Source organism: Kogia breviceps, chromosome 5, assembly GCF_026419965.1.
Source record: "Kogia breviceps isolate mKogBre1 chromosome 5, mKogBre1 haplotype 1, whole genome shotgun sequence".
Taxonomy (NCBI): domain Eukaryota; kingdom Metazoa; phylum Chordata; class Mammalia; order Artiodactyla; family Physeteridae; genus Kogia; species Kogia breviceps.
The window spans coordinates 53,118,686-53,138,781 of record NC_081314.1 but is presented as its reverse complement, the minus strand read 5'-3'; the positions used below and the strand labels follow the sequence as shown (position 1 = coordinate 53,138,781).

Here is a 20,096-nt window from a genome sequence, read left to right as displayed (position 1 = left end):
ACTCATCTGTTAAGAGAGTCATCTGCATTTTTTTAAAAAAGATCAGATGGGTGATTATGTTTGCGTAGTTAATTACTAAAAAGGGAAGTAGGTAATGATTCACTAGGGAAACTTTTCTATCACAGTATCTGTTAGGAGGGATCCCATGCTGGAGGGACAATAACGGGGTGCTAATTCTGAATGCACACAGGGCTGTCCTACAAAGACATCAAGATTTGTAGGAAATCAACCCTCCAGCAGTCCTGGCAAGCCAGACTGACCCCAGCAAATGAAAATAATCAAAAGTAATTAGAAGCGTGCTGGACTACTCCTCGGAGAGCCGGGCGGGAGAGTAAACATGCCTGAATCCTCGAGCCACTGCGAAGGCCCATGTCTGAGCTGTTAGGTGCCCTGACCTTGTCCACATAAAGATGTGATTTATGAAGTGCAGGGCACAGCAGCAGGGCTTCTGTCTTCTCCTGGAGAACCAAATTACTGAGGTGGAGATTAACATGCTTTCAGTCGGGCCCATTTCCAGACCAAGGGAAATTTTTTATTTACATTTTTTTTACCTTTAATTTCCTCTTTTCTTTCTTTCTTTCTTTTTATAACAGTTCCCCCACCCCCATAGAGTTAAAAAAAAAAAAAAAAGACAAAGTCCATCAAAAGAGACCAGAAATATCTCTCCTGAGCAGTGGTAATAATGTATGTTGGTGACCAGACATCCAGAGCGCTTTTTATTTGTAAACTCTTATTGTGCATGACCGTTTTTTTTTGCTGGGTCTGCCTACCCAGCATGACAGGATTCATCTTTAAGTTTAGGGAGCCAAGCGTGTGGAATACTCCCCGGACTAAGACATATAAATTAAAATTAAACAAAATATTACCTTTGATTCCATGGCTTCCCAATCCAGTTTATCTTGCCTAAATGTAATTCTTCATTACAAGGCTTACCTATTAAGTAAAAAGATTTGAGAGGAGAAATTGTAGGTGGTCAAGAATTTGGAGAGAAGGGAAGAGGAGAGACAAATTGGAGTTTCTGTATTGGGAAAAATATTTATATGAGAATCAGTGGGAAATCTCTTGAGTCCTAAAGAGGTACTTACATTTTTTTCTTAGATTTGTATCAGTTAAGTTAGGTAAGATTTTACAAAATCCGATTCTGATGTGGAAAAGGAAGCATTGATTTTCTTTTTAAACACACATCAATATCCATACATGAAGCTAATTTAATTAGCAAGCAGTTATTGTTCAGCCAAATGTCAATTTCTCAGATTATTTCATGCTTCTTGACGTGAACTGTATGCAACAGGATTTAACAGGATCTCTATGAATGAAACTGAACTTGAGAAATGTGAAAATGCACCAGTATGTTCCTGAAAAGTTACAAAAACCAAAACAAACAAACAAATAAAAAAAAAACCCACCAAAAAAACCAAAAACAAAAACCCCAAACAAAACAGCGTTAAAACAAAAATGTCAGGCTTGGAGGTCAGTGTATATTTAGCGTCCTCAAGAAACCCAAATCTACAGAATTAAGGGAACTCTACTTAGGCTGAGGTTATAAAGTGCCTTCCTCTATAAACTAAAAACATAATGTCAGGGTGAATGGGAACATACTTTGTTAACTTTATGGTATTGAAAACTGCCAGCAAGTTGTCTTGTTTTTAAATATTGTCCTCTGTAGAGTGTCACAGGGTTGTTTGTCCTCAGGAAGCCTATTAAAAGTGGACAGTGCAGTCATTTCATCTGGCTTTGGCTGGACTGGTTTTCTTTCCTTTAATGATGTGCTGGAATGTACCATGCCCATAGGGTCTCCATTAGCAGAACTTTTACTTCTGGGACAACCATGAAGTTTAAGGCTTAAAAGAGGCATCAGCTTACAGTCTTGTGGGAATCACTTGAATACTGGAGTACTAACTTCTTACTGCTTTAACTAATATATTGACTTATTTTAAATAAACAGTTACACAATGAAGGCAGAGCCAGTGGCCTTATTGGAAATCTTTGAGCCTTTTAAAGATTCTGCAATCCACGTAGATGGGGGAGGAAGGAAGGGGCCTGAGGAGGGTTTATGCCCTTTTCAGACCAGGAAGAAAACACATTAACCTCTCCCACCCCAGCCCTGCCATCAGCCAAAGGGGGATCTTTACAGCTCCCAGAAAATCTATCAAGTCACACTCAAACCTCATATTTTCCAATGCCTTTTTCCTGGTAAACAACAATTAACAGAACAGGGCAGAAAAAACGATCATTCCTTCTGGAAAAATGTTTTTAAAGTATGATTCTTTTTAAAAAACATTGCCACCAAATCACTCTAAGTTCTGCTTTTAAACTGTACATTTGTTGTTGTATGTTCTCCGATTCCATTCCCTTAATACTTAGATCATCTGTGCTGATACATGTTTGCAAATTAAAGCTGGTTTGAGATTATAGTAAAACCATTATTTTTAATAGCCCATTTCAAGGGCAGCGCTAAACACTGCAGAACACGCATGTTACTGATTACTGCTGAGCAGACAGCAGCTTTTGCAGACTAATTTGTAACTGGGAACTACTGTAAACAGATTTCACCAGAAATCCCAAGGAATAAAGGGAATTGGTGGTGGTATTTGTCTCCTTGTATTTGTTTATTGTTTTAGAAACCTCCTGATGTTGAGCCAGTTAACCGGGGAGCAAAGCAAGCCCCCCACTGCAAAAACCTTTTCCTCCAGCCCTCCGGCTCCTCTTCCGTGTCACTTTTGATCAGGGGAGGCAGGTCAGGGTCTTGTCCTAAAGGGTTATTATTGAAATAGCCAGAGGCTCCTTTCATGAGAATCAAGGCCCTTCTAGCTACTCTGGGATTTCAGGAACCCATTTTTAAATTTCAAGTTGCGTCGTCAGGAAAAAGAGAGGTCCGTGAAGTTATCACAGTATAGTCAAAGAGGGGAGGGGGCGGGGGTGGGGGAACGAGAGGGAGAGGAGAGAGAGAGAGAGAAGAAATACTGAGATCTGATGTTTGCCGAGGTCCTTTAGTCTTTCTCACAAGTTATTCAGTGGAGAACCAGACTGAGGATGATGACATTAATAAAATAATAATGATAAGGCTAAATAATCCCCTATCTCTCTAGATCAATCTTCCAAGGACTGAGAAAGAAAGTGTTAACTCTTTTGGCTCTATCTGAGGAAGAGAATTTCACGCGTAGCAATAGCCTTAGCTCAGGTCCGTATCTGCGGGTCTGGATTGCAGGGTGCACCCATCCGGGCTTGAGCCTCCGGAAGGCGCAGGATCGCGCGGGAGGCGGAGGGCAGAGCTCGGCTGCCAGCACCCGGCGGGCGGCAGCGGGTTCACCTGGGTGGCTGGAGCCGCCAGCGCCGCTACTTAATTCGGGGCGCATCGCCATCTACCGGCCTCCTGACGCACCTGCAAGTGCCCAGACCTTGAAAGTCGCCCCGCCTTCCCCACCCGAACCCAATATAAGGGAAAAAACTCCGAGGCCCTTTCCACGAATCCTAATTTAGCCAGGACCTGCCACTGATTCCATACGAACTTTTGTTTATCCACCGACGTTTCCTCCTTTTCAGAGCAGCTTTGTAAAGGGCAAGGAGGTGGAGGCCAGAGACTAGGGCGGAGGATTGGGGTGTTGAGCTCTCAGACCCCCTGATCAGGCCGCACTGTCTGAAGCAATCGGTTCCCCAGATTACTTGTATTTAACACACAATGCATCATAAAACAAATCCCTCATCCTGACAGGAAGAAAATAGAACAGCTCATAGCTCGAGCTGGTCTAATTTATGGCTAAATTAAAAAAAAAAAAAAGGGTCGGGGGAGCTCCTACAATGGGCAAGTTGAGGAAGGGCAGGAAATCAATGGCAGCAGCAAGCCTGGAGCTCTTAAAGGTTCTCAAGCGCCGAACTCTATGGGAATATCTGACTGGGTTTTAGGTTATTTACAAAGGATTTTTCCTGTCCTACCTACCATTGCTGTGCGATTTTCCCGCAAACAATGGCCATTATCTGAAATAACAGTTCAATGTCACAGATAACAGGCCACCAAAACGAATTAGTCACCACCTCTTGTCATTTTCTCTCCCCCCCATCCCTCCCTTTTGTTACTATTTTTGTTTTTAAATCAGCATTTTGGGGAAATACAGATCTACTAGATTTACACGTCTATTTGCACTTGGAGAAAACAAAAAGGACTTGTACCGTCTCCGTTTGCAGATGAAGTTTAACATAAACGCGCCTTCCATCCCGTCTCTCTCCACCCCTCCCCCTCAAGTGTCCCTTGACTCGCTTACTTTACTTAACTTTCCATTGTTGAGCTGAGAAGTTGGATTTTGTCCATTTGTTTTTATGAATGGAGTTTTGTGATAAAAAGCGTTTATTTCCATTTAACCGATGGATTTTACTAAAATTTCCAAGCTTGGCTGGAGTAAATCCGTAGACACTTATTTTGCTACGCATTCCCTATATTCTTTCTTCCAATGTTGTTTCTGGAATGTGTTGATAAAAGCTGACCATATATATTAGAAAATTATTAATCACCATATAGTACTGATTCCCCCAAAACAACACTCATGATGTTAAAAGTTAAAAAAATAATCTGAGTTATCAATTCCACTTTGGGGCATTCATGATGTTTTAGTTAATGTATCAGAGAATATAGCAAAAACTCACCAGACAATCGTCAACCTCTCTAAGCCCCTAATACGCTATTTGGGCAGGTTATATGCAAATAATGTTTCAGATTTTTAAATTCCTTCTTCTAAGAAAAATATGATTTAAAAAGTAGCATGCTCTTCTGCTGACCTAACTGTGATAATGGAGGGAAAAATCAAAGTACGAATTTCAATAATAATAATAAATACTTAACAGAAAACTGGAAATGTCCTTTTCAACTTTTTAGGCTACTGTTTTCGGAGAATTTCTAAAGTAATTATGGTTAGCGTGAGCCAGCGTCTCTTCACCCTAAACCACCTCCTCGCCCCCTCCAGCGCCTCACCCCCAGCCTCGTGCACACACCCTCACACCCCGAAAGCCCTTCTCCACCCCATTACTCCCATCCCCCAACACAGACACACACACACACACACAGACACACAGACACACACTCACACACACACACACTTACACTTGTGCTTTCAGGACACCGAAACAGAGGATATTTCCCTGGGGAAAGAAATCCTGCCTGGCGAGATCTCCCCATTGGTTGTTTACCCAGAGAAATCTACATGTTTAAGGGGGATGGTGCATCCGTAATCAGTCTGTCCCTATAGGACTGAGTCTTGGCGACCTTTTTGTGACCTCTCTCGCCAGAGGAGGCTGCTGTCACTTTAAAAATTTACTGAAAGAGGAGCCTGTCTGGCTTCCGATCACTCTGGGCGGCGGGAGATAGCTCCCTTTCTCCCTCGCCCCGGGTTCTTTCTGGATGGCCGAGCAGATCCTCTTTAAAGAGACAGTTCATGAAATAGAAACCCGGCGGCTGAGCTACGAGTTGCGAAAGGGGACGATCCCGTGAGGGTCTAGGACCGGGGAAGGCGCAGCGGAGGATCAGAAAGGGGGCTAGAGCTCCCCTCGCCTCCCCAGGCCCCCCACCTTTTCAAACTCTCCTCCTCCTGCTTGTATCTCCCCCCCACACCCCCCACCTTGGAACTGGGAGAGAGAAGTGGAAGAAGTTTTAGTAGGTTTCAGATAACTTTCATTACACATCGGGCTGATAAGAGCAAGAGAAAGTGAGAAAAGAGGGAGGTGATGTGAACCAGAAAGAATAGCTCGGAACTCATTTAGGAAGGGGGAAAAAAGCCAAAACACACCAAACTCGGGTCACCCAGACGAGAGGAGACTTCATTTCTGGTCTTAAAAATACACTGTTGGCGGACAATAAATCTGAAACGCGTGGTCCTGGCGAGCAGATCCTAGAGACGGACAAAGTTATCAGAGACCATTCGGAAATCGAGACGCGAGGCTTTTTTTTTTTTTTTTTTTTTTTTTTTTTTTTTTTTTTTAAACATCTCGAAATGTGGCTCGGGATCGTATGAAAGGATTTTCGTGCAGGAAACCTGGGGGCTGCTGATTATTTTATTTTGTTTGTTTTAATTCTTCTGTGATTGCCTTTTATTGCTGAGTTGAGGCCATAGAAATCTTAAGGTAAGAGAACTCACTTTAAAAAAAAGAAGTCCTGGAGATGTGCATAGTTTGTTACTTGGGACAGTTTCCTGCCTTGGCACCCCTTCTCCGGGGCGCCCCCCGCCCCCCCAGCCTTCTTTTCCTACTTGCCCGCAGTCTCGCGGAGCCCTGTGCTTATCTACGTTGCCGGGACTGGCGATTTCCTTGTTCCTCCTGTGCAACGGTGCGGTCTGGACGCGTCTCCGGGGTGGGTCGTCCGGCCTTCGGTGGGTCTCTCTGCCGGCTGTCGGCCTCCTTTTCCTCTCGCTCTTCTCCTCCTTCCCCTCCCTCCGTGTGTCTGTCCGTCGGTATCAGGGACTCAGAAGGTGGGGTTGCCAAAATCTGAATTCCTGGCACCGGCCACGCGACTTTGGACCCGCTTTCGGCCGAGTTCCACCTTGCCAAGTAACAGCTTTGCTGTCCAACATCGTGTGCTGCTTCGCGAGAAAGTCACATTCGGACCCTTTGGCTAGATTGTGGGGATTTCTTTTTCTTTTTTTTTTTTTTCCTTTCGCTGTTGGATTTTTGAAAGGGCCTTTCTCTAAAGTCCACCTAAAGGGAATTTTTTTTTTTAAGCTATCTTTGGAACTTGACAGCTTTTTAAAACACAGGAGTGTGTTCGATGAAATGACGGAAGATGTGTTGTTACTTTATTTTATTCGAGATTTCCGAGACGATTAAGACATTTGGGAGACAAATGCAGTTGTGTTAGCAAATCAGAAGCGAATAATTCACCCACGGGGGAAAGGTTTCTGGAGAAAGTTAAGCTTTTGTCTTGGGGCAAGAATACGGAGAGTAAGAAAGTTAATACGTTGGTGAAATATTTGAATAATCATATTACATGTATGTAAAAAGACATTCTTTGGAAATGAACCTGTTTTTAAATTAATTTCACTGTTGACAGTGGCAATGGCGATAATGTTAACACGGAGTAAAATTACACCTAGAATTTTTATGTGCAGTATATGCAGTACTTACCCTGCCCTTGCAAAAAGGGAATGCTAGAAAGCTAAGAGGGTAAATAATTTTTGACTTGGAAATTAACAGGTTTCCCACGTATTTCTGCAAATATGAAATGCAATTGGTGTTGCATTTCACTGCCTTCAGCCTGTTTCCTTCATTAAATATTTCTCTAGTGTGTCAGTAGAACTACCTTTTTTGGGGGGGAGGGGGGCTAGTCAAGGAAACAAACAACAAATGTCAACCAGAAATCAAACAAACCAGAAAACAAAACAACAATCCCAACCTTTTACTGTTTTAAAGTGTGTATTGCTGATGTTATTTATGCTCCTTCCAGACATGTGAGGAGGGGGGTAATCTCAAGTTGCCATTTAAGCTGCTCAGCATTGAAAGTTGAAGAAAACAACTTAAAGTTTGTAATTTTATAAATGAGAAATTGTTAAAATCTGTTCTTTTCACCAGAGAGGGTATTTAATATAGACTTTTTGTTGGTGGTGGTGCAAAGAGGCCTCCTGGAAAAAGACTTGATTTGTGTGTGTGTGTGGCAATTATTATTCCTATCTTATGTTTCAATTTTTCTTTTTAAAATTGTGGGACTACTTATTGCCCTTTAATTGCCTCATGGCCGAAGGCTTATTCATAATGCCTCTTGACTAGAGCCTTCAGAGTACTGGGCTTCTTCTTGAAGTTTGTGGTGAGTTAATGACTTGAATCTGCAACTGGGTGATTACCTGAATTCTGTGCAAAATTGCTTTTGGTCTATGCACCGGAGTGTTTAGTTTTAACTTGTATAGGTATAGATACAGAAGAGTTCTGGGGGGGTGGGGGTGGGGAGGGGGTTATTTAATTCATCAATTAATGTTCTAGACTATATTGTTTAGTCTTTGATAGGAAACTTCCTCAAGTTTGTGCTAACTGATTGACATTAACATTACCAGACTTTCTAGTTATTTACCATCAGGTCAACAACTATGTAGCTTTTAATATTGATGTTTAAAACATTGTTGCTACTATTGAATCTGAATAGCCTCGTTTAAGTAGACAAGACCTTAAAAACGGACACTTTCCATCTTAATTTTTGTTTAATAGGTATCCTGAGTAGTGATTAATATTTAGCATAGGCCAAACATAAAATCTCATGAAAAATAACAACACTAACATACACAACCATATATAATGATGGCAATTTATGTCAGTATTATTACATATTTTTTACTTCTTCACAAGCCAGTTTTGGTATTTTACTTACGAAACATAAAATTGAAATGTGCATTGGCATGTGTTACCTAAAACTTTAGGTTGACATATTTTGCACAAGTGCTTACCAATTATTTATTTTCATTTGTTTTTCTTTAGTTTGGTCGGAAGCATCAGTGAGACAAATCTTATTATCTTCTTCAATTACGGATGTGATTTGTTTCATGGTAGTGCAATGCAAACTGAAAAGAAATTTGACAATATTTAGATTAAAGTTTTAAAATTGCACTTATTTAAAGTGCAAAAAATGTGACAGTATACACTTACAAGGGAAGATTATCTGAACCTAAAATATTGACTTGTATAGTTTAGAAATATTATGTTAATATATGCTGTTCAATATTATTTTTCGTAAAAATCACATTGGATAAAATTAAGGCAATAGCACTCATTCATTCATAACAAGGAATCGAGCATTTTTAAAACCAATTAATCAGTTTTTGTAATAATTTACAATTGCTTTGTTCCTTTAAAGGCAGTACATTGCCACTTCTAAGATAACTTATTATTATTCCTTCTTTATTAATACGCATGCTGACTTTTTTTCTCTTAAGGATTCAAAGGAGGAAACATACATTTGAATAAAATATTTTCAAGCAATTAACCATTCTAATGAATGAACTGATAATGGAAATTGATTGTTCTCGTCTTCTTCCTTCTAGATCTTAGATGAGTTTTGCAATGTGAAGTTCTGCATAGATGCTAGTCAACCAGATGTAGGAAGCTGGCTCAAGTACATCAGGTTCGCTGGCTGTTATGATCAGCACAACCTCGTTGCATGCCAGATAAATGATCAGGTATGTTGTAAAGATTTTCTTGTCTTTCTTGGAGAACACTAAAGTATCAGTGAAGCCTGAAGAATAAAAATAACAGTGAGCTTCAGTAGACCCTTGTGGCTTGTTTGTCGATATGGTGAAAGGTAATGCCCAAATATAAGATGCAGAATGAAGTCATTTTCAGTACTTCTTTTTTGGGTAGTTTTTTCATTTTGTGCTAGTAAACTTCATAAATGCTTTAGTTTTCTGGGAATGACTGAATGATTTAAAAACTGAATACTACTTATTAGTAGCTGTTATTAAAAGCTGTTTACCTTTTTTTCCTTTTCTATCATAATAAGGAGACATTCATAGAAAGTACTGGACTAATCAAGAACATTGAATTTATGCAGAAATTGGAAGTGATACACTTGACATATTATATAGATTTTATTTTAAATAATAGGTAGATGTATATGTATGATCTACATGTGAACTTGTCTGATTATGCATTTGATTTACCTAATTATAAATGAAAAACACTTTTCGATTAATCAAATAACATTTTTTGTTGTTGTTTATGTGAAATGTTTAAAAGTATCACTGCTGGAAATTGCTTTATGGAGGCTCACGCAGTGAGGTTAACCTTAATAACAATAACTATGAAACAAGATCATGAAAATATCAAGAAACATATTTTGTACTCAGTAAAGTGAGGTTATGAATCTTGTAACTTAGTATGACAATACTTAAGACAACAAGAACTTCAACCTGCTAATTTTTGTTTTATAAACATCGTTGAGTTAGAATATAGTTATATTATCATCGTTTATTTCTTTTAAACCGATGGTTATGTAAATCAAATATGTTTCAAAGACCATATTAAAATGGTTGCTTTGCAAATCTACTACGAAAATCACCACCAAGAAAAAGAAAAGTTTAAATTAGATGTTTCCATTTGAAAGCTGGTAAGTAATGCTAGCGTCATATGGTCTAAGACTCTGTTTCAATCATTGTTATGAGATTATTCTTTGGCATTTTACCAGCTACTAGATAATTTTTACTGACTAAACTGTATAAGAGGTAGTAAATTATAAAATTAGGTTTAAATGGGAATCATTTTAAAATCTTCAACATATATCAAAAATAATAAACCAATCAACTGGTTTTTTCCCTTTGCTGTAAGAAAACAAGAGACATTATTGACAAAGGAAAACATTATTAAATTAGCTATTGATCGTAAGCAGAAAATATCCCAAGTCCGTCATATGAGTTACTGTCACCATCAACAACAAACATTTCTGAGCACTGACTATATGTAGGTGTGGGAATTACATAGGTGTTGTAAATGAGTGAATTGTGCATGTGATGCTTCCTAAAAAAGGAACTGGAAGACCTCAAAAGGCAGCTGTAAGATGAAATAATGTAATTATATCATAATAATTATTTGCTATCCATATTTACTGACAACAGGAGCTATTTCCTTAGACAGATAAAACTGTTGTAGGATCAGTGAAAAGATGGTTGAAGAATGAGACTTGTGGCCAATACATTTTTTCATTTAATAGTTATGGGTCTAATATTTTTAAATAAATATACTCTTGTCCTTGGGAATTGTGATCTCATTAAAAAAGGAAACTATTTTGCATTCTTAAGTATGAATTAGATTGTTTATTAGAGTAGGCATTTATAATATTCACATGGTTACTTTTGAGGTACACATTGTAAAATGCATTGCTTTCGAAAGAAAATATGATGGTTTTGTATCTTAATGAAGAGCATGTTTACATATTTTAACTGAAGAATCAAGGAAAATAGTTAATCAGGAAAACCATGAAAGGCCAATATTAGACATACACTATTATTTCTGTAAGTTCTCATTTTAAACTTATGTATTATGCTGGCAGAAATCTAAGATGGTAAGAGAGTACATATCAAATGACATAGTTGTGAAATTGACATTATATGGTCAAGTAAGTTCACCCATAAACAATGAGAGGAAAGTCAGAGGTAAAAGTCAGATTTGTGTGATAAACATATATGCATACAATCACACTTAACCCAGTTGACAAGACAAACGAGAGCAGACATCAAAATAGTGTATGCATATATTATAAACATACTCATCTATAAGCATGTATGCATCTTTTCTAAAAGTCAATTAAGACTAGCAATTCCAGGCAGCTTTGAAATGTGAATGTTGGACTAGGTGCAATGATAAAAGAGCTGACTAAAGAGATTCTCTAGGTCTGTTTTTTCACTCTGTTTTCTCTGAGGAATAGGAGCTGCCAAATGGTGAATAAGCACAACTCATCTCATAATGAATGCTCCCACTGTGTGAGATATTATTTAATATCCAGATATAAAGAGACACCCTGGATCAGGAGTAATTATTAAACATTAACAACATCAACTCACCTGCACACGCAAAAGCAAATTAAGCACGCGACAAAAAACTGTAAAAAGTGTTCCTCTTTGCTCTGATTCTTAGATAGAGCTCAAGTTTATAAAATGAATTTTAAATAAGTCCTGGGCTTTAAAAATGAAGAATTTCAGGGGAATCTTTCAACTGCAAGCTAGTCATTGTAATAATTAGGGCATCCAACAAAGAAGGGAAAAGATGACCTAAAACAAAAAGGAGGGTATAAATTATAGTTTACTTTTGCAAAGATAAGTATTTTTAAAAATTCTAATGTTAAAGATCAAGGTTAGTCAATTTGGATCAGTTTTATAATGATGTGAAGGAGTTCTACAAAATAGAATTAATGTGTCTGCTAAAGATGATAATACAGTTTGATAATAGTGGGACAGTCAAAACACGTTGTCTCGGGTAAAACTTGTATTTGATTTGTTTGTGGTGATGAGGTACTTAGAAACAGCCTAGGTTTTGATTTTCAGGTAAAGTCGATAAAGCGTGCAATCTGTTTTGTATCATAAAGACAAAGGCTATTCAATGAACATTTTCCTAATACCTCTCTACAAGCATTTTATTTGAGGGGATTTTTCAGAGTTTAAATCTTCCAATAGATTTCTGCAAGTTATTTCATTGCAGATTTCTTTTTTTCGGGCCAGAGTGAGCTTTGTGGCAGCTTTTTTCTTGACAATGCTGCCTAGAAGACTCAAGTTTATTGTTTTTAGATGTCTTTTTCATTTCATGTTTTCAAAATTATTGCAGTGATGTTTTTAGAGATAGAAATTCTGAAAACACTGGCATACTTGCTAAACCATAATTTCTAAGCAGCTGCAGCTTCTGACTAATATCCTTATTCCCCCTTGAAAATATTGTATTAACAACAGTAATTTATCTTTCTAAAAGAAGGCCGCACCAAAGACACTAGTAAATTAAGTCACACTCCAGTCATAAAATAGTAGATCCACTAAAAACACCTAAGGCTCTTTATCCTTGAAGTCCTAATTATTTTTCCCCTTATTCCTTAAAGTTTTTGTACAGTGTTACATAGCTATACTGCTGTGGCACAGCCTTTAGTGGGACATTTTTACTGAGACAGACAATGCTTCAGTATCTTTACATTTTAATGGTCTGAATTATCCCTGATTGAGGATCCAGCACTGGGAGGTAGATCAGGGCAGAAGCAAAAGCAGAGAATTGGATAATGAAAGTTCTGTCTAGAATAGGTCCTCAAGAGGACCAAATATGTAGAGGAAGCATGAAAATGGTTTATTAATTATTCAGAGGTGTCATTACATCTGGAAGCACCCATGTGTTTAATGTCAAGTAGGCCAAACACCTAGATGATTTACTGAGTGTTTTTTTTTAAAATCTGGATATCTTGATGTCCTTTTCTTTGTTGTCTTGTAGATCTCTTACTTTTACATCCATTTTGATGGGTGCATGGAGCATGTTGCATTAATTTGTTCTCACTCTGCTCCTGCCTTTCCCTCCATCCTTTGATGAGTTTCCTCAGACCTCCCCATTGCTATACCCTTCACCTAGACCAAAGGCAAGTGGACCCACAGACCCCTAGGGACCTCAAATCAGGCCAGTTCTTATCTAGGATAAGTTCACAAGTTTAGTGTACTTATGAAATAGCTCTCTGGACACAAGTTTTCCTCTAATACTTCTTCATGGTGAAACCATTTTGGTTGTAATCAGACAGGTCACTATGGCCCAATTCATGTAAGTGAACTTTTTCGACTTACACAAGACCTACCTTTCCACTCATGATAATGAGAAAGATCTGGGCATATGATTTGGGGTAACATTTTATAGGTGTGCATCACAGAAAGGAACGCAATTTCATTCAAGCTCTTGGCCTGCCCTAACATGGTCTACAAGTGGAATAAAGTTCTCAGAAACCCAAGACATTATTAATCTTGTCATTTACACAAGGTGATAAGTCCTTTCATTTTTAAACAGGCCCTTGACAGCTGGTATTTAGTAAGTAGACTAAGAGAAGTCTGTTGTTCCCTCTGAAGAAAACAAAATGTGTCGATAAGAGATTATCTAATGCTTGATGTATCTTTTGAAGAAATACGATCTAGAAGGAGTGCCCTTCAGAGAATACAAGGTCAGAATTCACTTAAGGGATTCTGCCAGCTCCCTTGTCATTGAGGAACAGCAGCAAGATTCTACAGTGTTTTCAGTTGGATCAGGCATTGTTCTCGTTTGTGCTTTACCTTATAAAGTTTTAACTGCTTCCAAGACCATCATGGCTGAACTGGCACACCCACTTTCCCTCGCCCTGGGTCCACGTCAGCGGCGCTATCAGGCTGCTGTGACACTATAACAGTATTATTATTGCAGGCTTATTATGGACTCAGTTATCAAGTTATTTTCTTTGGCTTTTTATTGAAAAAAATGTATGCCTACATCATTCGATTAATGCAATTTGTGCAAAAAAGCAAAATGTAGTATCTTAGCCTCTCTCTACTTTTTAAACATGTTTGCGTCAACTGTCAGGTAATTTGTTAATTTGCTCTTCCTTTACAAGGATTTCTGTCCACATTTTCTATGACCTCTTTTGATGTTAAAATTATTATTGGCTTTGGCCATTTTCTTTGCTTTGCTTTTAAGTCAAGTTCCACTTTTATACCAAAGTTATGCTCTGCTGTTTTAAGATGAATGCCAGCTGGCAATACCCAGAGACTGGCTTTGTGAACGGTGCCTAAGCTGACTTTGGGGGGATGCTGTCTGGCTGATAAGTTACTTCCTTCACGGGGAGATGAAACTGTCTCAGACATAGTCTGTCATTTGATATTAACATGATAAAACAAATAGCATCCCCTCCCCATAAAAAAGTTTCCCTCATGTAATTATGCCCAGCACACAACCCTGCCATAACACTACACAGACTAGGAATTTTTACCAAGATCCACAAACCACATAAATTGAAAAAAGATGATCTGCACATTCTAAGTAATTAATATTTGCATGTACACAACACTTTTCATTCAGGAAGATCTAAAAGCATCACAACCATACCAGACTCCAGCTATTTCTGGAATGGTACCAAAAAGATAGTTGTCAGAATTCATTACAAGCCAGTCATCAAGGAGGAAAACATGTTGGTCAAGAACACAAGGAACACCTCCAGTCTAGTAAAAAACCCAAAGAGGATCTTTAGCTTCCTCACTTTCCAAGCATTCTGAAACTGTTCAGAATGATCAATTTTCATAGAGTCAGACAAAACGGCCACATTAAAGACAGGTGGCTAATGAATATTTCTTGTGGGGTCTGTAGAGAGATCCTTAGAGGTTATTTAACAGGACAACTTGCAAGGCTTCCAGGCTGGGTACACTGTAGGCTCCAGGTATAATAATGTGTATCTTTATCACTTGCCCTGTTCTTGCAAACTAGAGTCAACAGTCAATCCTTTCTGTTTTGTTTCATCCAATAAATTACACTTGGCTTTCTCTTCATGTTCTTAATGAAGAGATAAAAATGTGTGAGGCAGAACTTCTCCATTAATATTTTTGTTCTGAAAATAGCCAGTGGATACATATAATTTTGTTTTGATAGCAGATACAGCAAGACAGTACCTGACATTTCTCAGTTAATATTTTATAGTCTTTAGACTGTTACCGTAAAGACAAATTCGGGCTACTACGTCTTTGGAGGAACTAAGGAAACTAAGGATGGTTTGCTTTAGAGAAGCTTGGCCACGATAATGCTTCCATTCTGTTGGACAAATATCTTTACATTCTGTCATCAATCTCTGTCTGCTGAAGACACTTTTAGTTATCTCTTACTAATCAGGATTAGAATGTGTAATAGGGTCCTACTTTCAGAGGTTAAAAACTTGTCACTCCTGCCCTCCTGAGTAGGGGTTTCCCGTGTTGCTATGGAAGGATCAGGGGTCCAGAGCAAGTTTCCTAAAGCCAGCACATATGCACACGTTGTCTCTGTGGACTTGATGTTACCTCTGCAGCACCAAGACTGACAGATGTGTTCATATCAAATATTGACTTTGTTCAGACATGCAAATGGTCACTTATCTCCCATTCTATCCACACTCTAAACATTAAAGTTCCATTCAGCTTTTCCTAGTCTTCGGACTGGTAAATTGAATGAAGCTATAGAAAATAAAGCATTCAGGCTGATTGTTGGGAGGTGGGAAGGAAGAAATCAACTGTCTACTTCAAAGTGAAAAGACGGCAATAGTCTGAAAAAGTTGTCTCTCGGTACAGATTTTTCAGGGAGTACATTTCTCTATTATTTCAATTATTACAACTTCCTGAATAGGTTGAAGGTCACTCATAATTCACACTTCTGCCATTTTCAGACATGCCAAATGCAGTCTCTTAAGCATAAATAAAACTTCCAGTGCTTGACCAGGAAAAATAAATGGGAATTCATAACAATGAGTCCTTATTCATCTTTTTAAAAGTAAACGATGTTTTCTTTCTTTCTTGTTTTCCCTCTGTGCACTGAATTTTTCTTCTGTCTCAGTAATACAAGCATAATACTTTGAATCGATCCAAGCATAGCAAACTAGACAGCAAGTCTGGTCTGACAGATTCTAGATTTTTCTATTTTATAGGAAAATAAACAAGAACCCATATTATTGCCATTTATAAATACAAATGGTAGCATCATCAATTTGATGGAGGAGTAGGTTGAACACAGGCTGTGACAGTACAAAACAGAATTAATCTGAAAGTCTTTTATAGCCTATTACCTTTGCTATCAGAATGCTTATAACTGTCCATACTCTCTTTAGTGGCTGTCCTCTTGGGCTTAAATAACAAAAGAAAATGAATATTTAATAAAGTGTGATTAATTTCAGTTCCAACTGTATATAATAAATAGTTATCTATAACATATATTATATATAATATGCAATTTATAAAATATATAATTGTATATTTAACTTATATGATATATAATAGAATTCATCATATGCCATTAATTATTAATTTATATTAATATGTAAAATATGAGATTACTAATATCTTGTGCAGATTTTTAAATGTCCCTAAAATGTATACTTTGCCACATTTATAAATCACATATAAAATATATAATATATCCAAGCACATATATACTTATCTATAACGTTGTATGAAAATATACATTTTGGCAGTCTAAAATTTGCTAAATCAAATCCACATCACCACTTCCTTTTACCTTTAGCTTAGCCTTATGAATATGAACTGAACAGATATCCTTTTGACATGTGGAACCATTTCAAGGTTTGATTAAAATAAATTAAGAATAATTATTTTTTAGAGTAATTCCTATATATATGCATAATATTATATTTATGCCTTAAATTGTGAATTTCACCAGTAGTAAAAGTGAACAATTTGAGGGATTTCTAGTTTTATCTTCAAATATCTGAATACTTTAGAATTTTAAAGAAAATATTAAGAAATTTCACTAGCGTGATATTTTGGCAAATTTTAAAATAAAAGAATATAGAAAGATCTATTAAACTATTTACTATAATATTTATTCTTATAAATTAAAGTATTCAGAGATTTAGATATAATATCCATACTTACAAGGACAGAGATAAAGCTTTCTGGAAAAATTAAAGAGAGTCCAGCAAGATATTGGAAAAATTAACTTTTTTCTATGATAAAATGAAAAGACCACCTCAACTTTCAAAAGTTTCCGATATATGGAGAGTTAGGTCATGTTCATAACATGTTGTGTTTCTGGAATTTGGTATTAGCTACCAAATAGAAAACTCTAAAGGAGTTAACACAGTTTTTAAATATTTATCATGACTTTTAAAAAATGGAATTCTAATATAATCTTATTTTCTTATACTAAAAGGCCCCATTCCTCTAACTTTTCACCTTATATTGGGAGAGATTGTGTTCTCCCTTCTGGTAGAGCATTCTGAGAGACACACAGCAAAATAATAAATCAACAACCTTTTTGTATCCATTCCAACTTTTTCTAAGTGAGATTTTGAGCCCCTCTTTAAATACTTGAGTTGAATTCATCACAAAATCCAAGATCCAGGACATTTTTATTTTGGTTCCAGATAACTTTTTCCATAAAACTCCCTGATGGAAGAGACCTGTTAACTCTTTTATGGAATTTAATAGAGGAATTGATTCCCTTCCATTTTTATCTAACACAAAACCCGAAGAGGTTATATTAGTCGTGTCTCTGCTTCGGGTACATAACTCAGATGACATGTAATTCATAGGACTGCAATATATAGCCGAAATTTTGAGAATACACTGATTTTAAAGATGTTATGATTACATTTTTATAAGCATGGTCGAGCATACTTAATAGACAAACCTGCGGGAGAAGCTACATAAATCACTTCCGTTCTTTATTATATTGTTATTTGCTGAAAGACCCATTTTCTAACATAAAAGCATAGATGCGATAACTTTTTTTTCTGAAAGGCTTGATTCCTCCAACATTACATTCCATCTTTCCCCCACATAACTGTTTTGAGGCAACAAATTGTCATTATGTTTTCATTTAAACGACTTCTCTCACTTCTCAAACGCCTGCTGGTGTATTATTATTGCTAGAACATAAACCAACTTTGTATGTAGACATCTCTGGATTCAAGCATTCAAATTACACTGTGGGACCATTGTAATTATAAGAGCAAAGACATAATTTTGCTTCAGTCTCTGTAAAATCCAAAGAGTTGAGATATAATGAAATGGCAAGTGGTAACAACACCTTGAAAAAAGCACTGGATTTCTAAGGGCGGTAGATGGGGCTTCAAGGCACATTCTTACTGCGATAGGAGGAAGCATGCCCAGAATCTGCCCTCATTACTTCGGGCTCTTGCCAGTTCTTTTCAAACCTCAGTTTCATGAGCACCATAAAAATTCACTTAAAATCGAAAAGAACACCCTGAAGTTAAAACCCACTCTGCTTTGCCTTGCCTTTCGTGGCCTGGAATGTCACCTTTTACCTCCAGTAAATAAAGCCAACATCAATGCTCTTCCGTGTCTTTTATTTTTTATGCACTCAGTATTCTTCACATGACAATCTGGACACTTAAAGGGAAATTACAGTAGTGATCTATGTCCCGGCAAAGAGAATTATCTTTCTGATGTATAGTTACAGTGTATCTATCACTTTCTTTTGTTTCTTGGACTGTTCACGCTGGATTGAGTAAATCTAAAATGGAATTAAAAGAGACATGATTAATAGTGGACTCTATTATTTGAAAGAAATAATGATATCATAATACTTTCTTCCAACGATCTGGCATGTGTGTCTCTGCAGCATTCCCCGACGGAGACAATTGTACTGTTTTACCGTCTTTCGGGATATTGTCTCTTTAACCTCACTGTTTCCGAGAAGCCACTGAAAAGTTCTAATATGTCACAATTCAAATATCAACATGTTGTTGGAAAGGAAGCTAATAAGTTAAACCTTTGAGAGATGCCAAAAGAAGAGGTGATTCAAACTGTTGAGAGAAGTCTATTGTTTTCTAAGGGGAAATAGAACTCTAGAATGAAACACGGCACCAATAAGCATTTAACTGGAAAGTTTAGGGGGAGAAAGCAAACGCACGTTTTTTTTTTTTTTTTTGAATCTGGTAACTTTTTGAGCAGAATTATTCCTCTCAGTGTACTTCCAGAGAAGGGAAAATGTGAACGTTAGGGTTAATAAGATACAAACTGTAAATTCTCTGGTTTTTATAGAATCAGCATATAACAAAGAGTAATTTTCCTAAGATAGTCTGGATTTTATCTCAGGATAGAGATAAAGAATCTTAGGTTATATTATATTAGGGCAACATTTTATGTTTGGCATTATTTTCTATAAAGCAACTTTATGTGGTTAAATTACTGTTGCATGAAAAAAATGATTTTATTTTGACAGGAAAGAAACTAAGCAGAAAATACTCCTCATTGAGTTATTTTATGAATTTAGCACAGTTTTGTGCTCTGGTCTTTTTAAAGAAAAATAAACAATTGGAGTTTAGAGCCACCTACTGGAATGAAGAGGCACGTACTTATGTTTCATGTCCTCTGCTTTTCAGGAGATAAACAGATAAATATAATTAAAGTTATGCACGTTTCTGTTGATCTTATAAAACATTAAATTACTCAACTTTTCTCAGTTTGAAATAAGTGGTCCTGCAAGAAACCACAGGTAGAGCAATGTCTTCTCAAAATAGATCCTTCCCATTTCTTAGTAGGGTGTGACAATTTGTGTTACGTGATTTTTCTCCCCGTTGCATCGAGACTGAGCAGAATTGAATCCCTAGTTTTGTTGTTGCCATTGTTGCTTTTGGTGGTATTTGTGTGTGTGTGTGTGTGTGTGTGTGTGTGTGTGTGTGTGTGTGTGTGAATGTAATCGTTCTCATTTTCACCAGTTAACTGTATAACTCTATTCTTTCTTTCATAACCTCTATCTGGTTACGGAATCATTGTTTAATAGATAATCCTAGAATAGAATTAAAAACTAAGAACATATTATGTTAAAAAGAAAAGGCACCTCAAGTATTTTCATGATTAAATCCTTTTTCTATTGAGATATAATTGACATATAACATTATATTAGTTTCAGGTGTACAACATAATGATTTGATGTTTGTA

At 37.1% G+C, this 20,096-nt stretch overlaps 1 protein-coding gene across 21 annotated transcripts in view; it reads left to right on the top strand.

The window, feature by feature from the left end:
* The window catches only part of MECOM (MDS1 and EVI1 complex locus), a 572,749-nt gene that overhangs the window by 503,410 nt on the left and 49,243 nt on the right, over positions 1–20,096 (top strand). For 11 of the 21 annotated variants that reach the window (XM_067033981.1, XM_059065058.2, XM_067033979.1 and 8 more), the window contains exon 3: positions 9,006–9,140. In XM_067033981.1, coding sequence (XP_066890082.1) covers positions 9,006–9,140 — 135 coding nt within the window. Of the gene's footprint in view, positions 1–5,222; positions 6,109–6,223; positions 6,354–7,740; positions 7,781–9,005; positions 9,141–20,096 lie in introns of those variants that run through there. The other 10 variants (XM_067033974.1, XM_059065055.2, XM_067033975.1 and 7 more) reach the window with 10 other exon arrangements.